The 5000-nt window shown below is 39.6% G+C and overlaps 1 protein-coding gene across 2 annotated transcripts in view; it reads right to left on the bottom strand.

Moving 5' to 3' along the window:
- LOC110518947 (dachshund homolog 1) overlaps positions 1-5000 on the bottom strand; it is a 95223-nt gene that overhangs the window by 49187 nt on the left and 41036 nt on the right. For both annotated transcript variants that reach the window (XM_036951479.1, XM_036951480.1), the window contains exon 3: positions 2912-3064. In XM_036951479.1, the coding sequence (XP_036807374.1) occupies positions 2912-3064 (153 nt within the window). The remainder of the gene's footprint in view (positions 1-2911; positions 3065-5000) is intronic.

Raw genomic sequence — 5000 nt, forward strand, 5'->3', positions numbered from 1 at the left:
TTACTGTAATATAGTGGGCTGAAGGAGACATCTGTATTTAAAACTAGTTTACTGGTTTATCTTACTGTAATATAGTGGGCTGAAGGAGACATCTGTATTTAAAACTAGTTTACTGGTTTATCTTACTGTAATATCTTACTGTAATATAGTGGGCTAAAGGAGACATCTGTATTTAAAACTAGTTTACTGGTTTATCTTACTGTAATATCTTACTGTAATACAGCAGGCTGAAGGAGACATCTGTATTTAAAACTAGTTTACTGGTTTATCTTACTGTAATATCTTACTGTAATATAGTGGGCTGAAGGAGACATCTGTATTTAAAACTAGTTTACTGGTTTATCTTACTGTAATATCTTACTGTAATACAGCAGGCTGAAGGAGACATCTGTATTTAAAACTAGTTTACTGGTTTATCTTACTGTAATATCTTACTGTAATATGGTGGGCTGAAGGAGACATCTGTATTTAAAACTAGTTTACTGGTTTATCTTACTGTAATACAGCAGGCTGAAGGAGACATCTGTATTTAAAACTAGTTTACTGGTTTATCTTACTGTATCTTACTGTTTATCTTACTGCGCTCCTGAGTGGCGCAGCGGTCTAAGACACTGCATCTCAGTGCAAGAGGCGTCACTGCAGTACCTGGTTCGAATCCAGGCTGTATCAAATCCGGCCGTGACTGGGAGTCGAATAGGGTGGCGCACAATTGTCCCAGTATCGTCCGGGTTTGGCCCGGGGTAGACCGTCATTGTAAATAATAATTTGTTCTCAACTGACTTGCCTAGTTAAATAAAGATACAAAACATATAGTGGGGCTGAAGGAGATCTGTATTTAAAAGTAGTTTACTGGTTTCTCTTACTGATCGTCAATGCTACCTGTGCTGGCACACACAAACACACACACACACACTCTGCTCTTAAGCCACGTCATAAACCAGGTTGATTTGTGATTCTGTTCAGGCTTTGATAATCCCTGTCGTCTGTCTCAACATACTGATGGTGTTGTAACCAGCCAATTAGCTGGAACCCTGCACCAAATCAATACACAGTCATCGTTTGTGTTCAAGATCCTAAACTACAGAGAACACTATTGATTTCTTCTCTTCCTTGTTAGACATTCTGTTCTGTTTCAGGTGAAGCTGTTGTACGAAGGGCTATATAAATACATTCTGTTCTGTTTCAGGTGAAGCTGTTGGACGAAGGGCTATATAAATACATTCTGTTCTGTTTCAGGTGAAGCTGTTGGACGAAGGGCTATATAAATCCATCTGATTTGTGTTTCAGGTGAAGCTGTTGTACGAAGGGCTATATAAATACATCTGATTTGTGTTTCAGGTGAAGCTGTTGTCTTGCCAGTTCAGTCCCAGAGGCAGAAGGACAGGTGGTCTCTGTTCAAGGAAGTTACAGTTACTCTCAACCCTCATTCATACACCAACATGGACTACATCTTAGAAGGCTACCTTCATAACAGCGTCATAACACATTCATAACCCATACATACTGCATTCATAACCCATACATACTGCCTTCATAACAGCGTCATAACACATTCATAACCCATACATACTGCATTCATAACCCATACATACTGCCTTCATAACAGCGTCATAACACATTCATAACCCATACATACTGCATTCATAACCCATACATACTGCCTTCATAACAGCGTCATAACACATTCATAACCCATACATACTGCATTCATAACCCATACATACTGCATTCATAACCCATACATACTACATTCATAACCCATACATACTGCATTCATAACCCATACATACTGCCTTCATAACCCATACATACTGCCTTCATAACCCATACATACTGCATTCATAACCCATACATACTGCATTCATAACCCATACATACTGCATTCATAACCCATACATACTGCATTCATAACCCATACATACTGCCTTCATAACCCATACATACTGCCTTCATAAGCAGTACATAAGCATTTCATCTTAAAACCTTGTCTTGAACCAGTAAATTAGGAAATTGATTTATCTGTGTGATACAGTGATGATGTCATATCCTGCTTAATCAAGACCAGTAGGTGTGCTGTTGACATGATCATAGAGATGCAATCAAAAAGTATGGACAGCTGCCAAGATATCATGTGGGTGCAGTTATATGCTATATATATATATATATATATATATATATATATATATATATATATACAGAACCATATAAGGGTTTTCCTTTATTTTTACTATGTATCTACATTGTAGAATATTGGTGAAGACATCAGAACTATGAAATAACACATTTGTAATCATGTAGTAACCAAAAAAAGTGTTAAACAAATCTAAATATATTTTATATATTGACCCGGAAGGAGAGTGATGGAGTGCTGCATCAGATGACCTGGCCTCCACAATCACCCGACCTCAACCCATTTGAGATGGTTTGGGATGAGTCGGACCGCAGAGTGAAGGAAAAGCAGCCAACAAGTGCTCAGCATATGTGGGAACTCCTTCAAGACTGTTGGAAAAGCATTCCAGGTGAAGCTGGTTGAGAGAATGCCAAGAGTGTGCAACGCTGTCAACAAGGCAAAGGGTGGCTCCTTTGTAGAATCTCAAATATAAAATATATTTTGATTTGTTTAACACTTTTTTGGTTACTACATGATTCCATATGTGTTATTTCATAGTTTCTGATGTCTTCACTAAAAACAACAGCCCTGGAATGAGTAGGAGTGTCCAAACTTTTGACTGGTACTGTGTATAGTGTTTGACTGGTACTGTGTATAGTGTTTGACTGGTACTGTGTATAGTGTTTTCAGACTTACATTACACCTCTAACTCAAAGCCTAGAGGGCCAGCATTGTAATGAAACTGATGCTGGTCCATTGACTGTAATGATAACGTAATAACAGGGATTAATATGGACTCACCCAGACTGGAGGAGTTGTGGTGATCTCCTCCGTTCTCTCCGTCTGTCCCGTGGTGATGATGATGCTGGTGGTGGTTACTATGGTAACCCCCCATCACCTCTAACTTTATCTTTTTAGTCTTCATGGCCTCAGCAAGAGCAGCCGCTGTCAGACCTGAGAGAGAGAGAGAGAGAGGAGAGAGACAGAGACAGAGAGAGAGTGTGTGAAATAGAGAGATGGAGAGAGACAGAGGGAGAGAGGAGAGAGACAGACAGAGAGGAGAGAGACAGAGACAGAGAGAGGAGAGAGACAGACAGAGAGGAGAGAGACAGACAGAGAGGAGAGAGACAGAGAGAGAGAGGAGAGAGACAGAGACAGAGAGAGGAGAGAGACAGAGACAGAGAGAGGAGAGAGACAGACAGAGAGGAGAGAGACAGACAGAGAGGAGAGAGACAGAGACAGAGAAAGAGTGTGTGAAATAGAGAGAGAGAGAGAGAGAGAGAGAGAGAGAGGAGAGAGACAGACAGAGAGGACAGAGACAGAGAGAGAGAGGAGAGAGACAGAGACATGTACATAGTCAACGGTAGGCTTCGAGGGGACTCCTATGGTAGGTACACCTATAGCTCATCTCTTGGCAGTAGTACTGTAGACTACTTTATCACTGACCTCAACCCAGAGTCTCTCAGAGCGTTCACAGTCAGCCCACTGACACCCCTATCAGACCACAGCAAAATCACAGTCTACTTAAACAGAGCAATAATCATTCATGAGGCATCAAAGCCAAAGGAACTGAGCAACATTAAGAAATGCTATAGATGGAAGGAATGCAGTTTGGAAACCTACCAAAAAACAATTAGGCAACAACAAATTCAATCCCTTTTAGACAATTTCCTGGGTAAAACGTTCCGCTGTAATAGTGAAGGTGTAAACTTGGCAGTAGAAAATCTTAACAGTATATTTGACCTCTCAGCTTCCCTATCAAATCTAAAAATCTCAAATAGAAAACCGAAAAAAATTAACAATAATGTCAAATGGTTTGATGAAGAATGCAAAAATCTAAGAAAGAAATTGAGAAACCTGTCCAACCAAAAACATAGAGACCCGGAAAACCTGAGTCTACGCCTTCACTATGGTGAATCACTAAAACAATACAGAAATACACTACGGAAAAAGAAGGAACAGCACATCAGAAATCAGCTCAATGCAATTGAAGAATCCATAGACTCTAACCACTTCTGGGAAAATTGGAAAACACTAAACAAACAACAACAAGAAGAATTATCTATCCAAAATGGAGATGTATGGGTAAACCACTTCTCCAATCTTTTTGGCTCTATAACAAAGAATAAAGAGCAAAAACATATACATGATCAAATACAGATCTTAGAATCAACTATTAAAGACTACCAGAACCCACTGGATTCTCCAATTACATTGAATGAGTTACAGGACAAAGTAAAAACCCTCCAACCCAAAAAGGCCTGTGGTGTTGATGGTATCCTCAATGAAATGATCAAATATACAGACAACAAATTCCAATTGGCTATACTAAAACTCTTTAACATCATACTTAGCTCTGGCATCTTCCCCAATATTTGGAACCAAGGACTAATCCACAAAAGTGGAGACAAATTTGACCCCAACAACTACCGTGGAATATGTGTCAACAGTAACCTTGGGAAAATCCTCTGCATTATTATTAACAGCAGACTCGTACATTTCCTCAATGAAAACAATGTACTGAGCAAATGTCAAATTGGCTTTTTACCAAATTACCGTACAACAGACCATGTATTCACCCTGCACACCCTAATTGACAACCAAACAAACCAAAACAAAGGCAAAGTCTTCTCATGCTTTGTTGATTTCAAAAAAGCCTTCGACTCAATCTGGCATGAGGGTCTGCTATACAAACTGATGGAAAGTGGTGTTGGGGGTAAAACATACAACATTATAAAATCCATGTACACAAACAACAAGTGTGCGGTTAAAATTGGCAAAAAACACACACATTTCTTCACACAGGGTCGTGGGGTTAGACAGGGATGCAGCTTAAGCCCCACCCTCTTCAACATATATATCAATGAATTGGCGCGGGCACTAGAAAAGT

The sequence above is a fragment of the Oncorhynchus mykiss genome, chromosome 18 (genome assembly GCF_013265735.2).
Source record: "Oncorhynchus mykiss isolate Arlee chromosome 18, USDA_OmykA_1.1, whole genome shotgun sequence".
Taxonomy (NCBI): domain Eukaryota; kingdom Metazoa; phylum Chordata; class Actinopteri; order Salmoniformes; family Salmonidae; genus Oncorhynchus; species Oncorhynchus mykiss.